Source organism: Rhincodon typus, chromosome 37 (assembly GCF_021869965.1).
Source record: "Rhincodon typus isolate 14 chromosome 37, sRhiTyp1.1, whole genome shotgun sequence".
Lineage (NCBI taxonomy): Eukaryota > Metazoa > Chordata > Chondrichthyes > Orectolobiformes > Rhincodontidae > Rhincodon > Rhincodon typus.
Genome location: NC_063368.1, coordinates 15,458,715 through 15,459,359, shown reverse-complemented (window position 1 = coordinate 15,459,359; position 645 = coordinate 15,458,715). Strand labels below are relative to the sequence as shown.

Below are 645 nucleotides of genomic sequence, written 5' to 3'. Positions count from 1 at the left end.
GGGGAATGGGGGGGGTGTGGGGAATGGGGGGGTGGGGGTGGGGGTGGGGGTGGGGGTGGGGGCGGGCGAAAGAGGCCGGGCACCAGGATCTCGAACGTTCTGCAGCCGCGCAGCTCCCTCCGCCGGGAATCTCTGCCCCTTCCAACGGGGCCCGCTCCTGGCTGGATAATAATGGAATATTCTCCCCTACCCCGGGGGAGTGGGGGCTCTCCCCCCAGGATTTGTCCCGCCGTCCCCCGGTCCCCGCTCACCGTTGCCATGCTGCTGCCGCCACCGGTTTCCAACCACCAACAACACTTCCGGCTGTACCACCCGCCCAGCTCCGACTAGGAAACAAAAGCACCGAAACTAGGTTCCGCGCCAGTCCAGCCTTCCCCCACCCCCCCACTCAACCCCCAAGTTCATCACTATCAACAACAACAACTTGTACATACCATACTCTAGCGCCTGTTACGCAATGAAACCTCCCAAAGCGTTTCTCAGGATCATTGTAGAATGAAGTCTGACTATGAATCATGTTACAGCAGATGAATAAAAGCTTGGTCATGGGTTTCAAGATCTATAAGGAGGAGATTAAGCCAGATATATTAGAGAGAGTGAGTGACTTCCAGAGTTTTGGAATCCACTAGCAGCTGAATGGACAGC

General features: G+C 57.2%; 1 protein-coding gene across 1 annotated transcript in view; it reads right to left on the bottom strand.

The window, feature by feature from the left end:
• The window catches only part of ruvbl2 (RuvB-like AAA ATPase 2), a 25,586-nt gene extending 25,252 nt beyond the window's left edge, over positions 1–334 (bottom strand). The window contains exon 1 of the mRNA XM_048617545.1: positions 252–334. Coding sequence (XP_048473502.1) covers positions 252–260 — 9 coding nt within the window. The 5' untranslated portion in view covers positions 261–334. The remainder of the gene's footprint in view (positions 1–251) is intronic.
• Between the last annotated feature and the right edge of the window lie 311 nt (positions 335–645).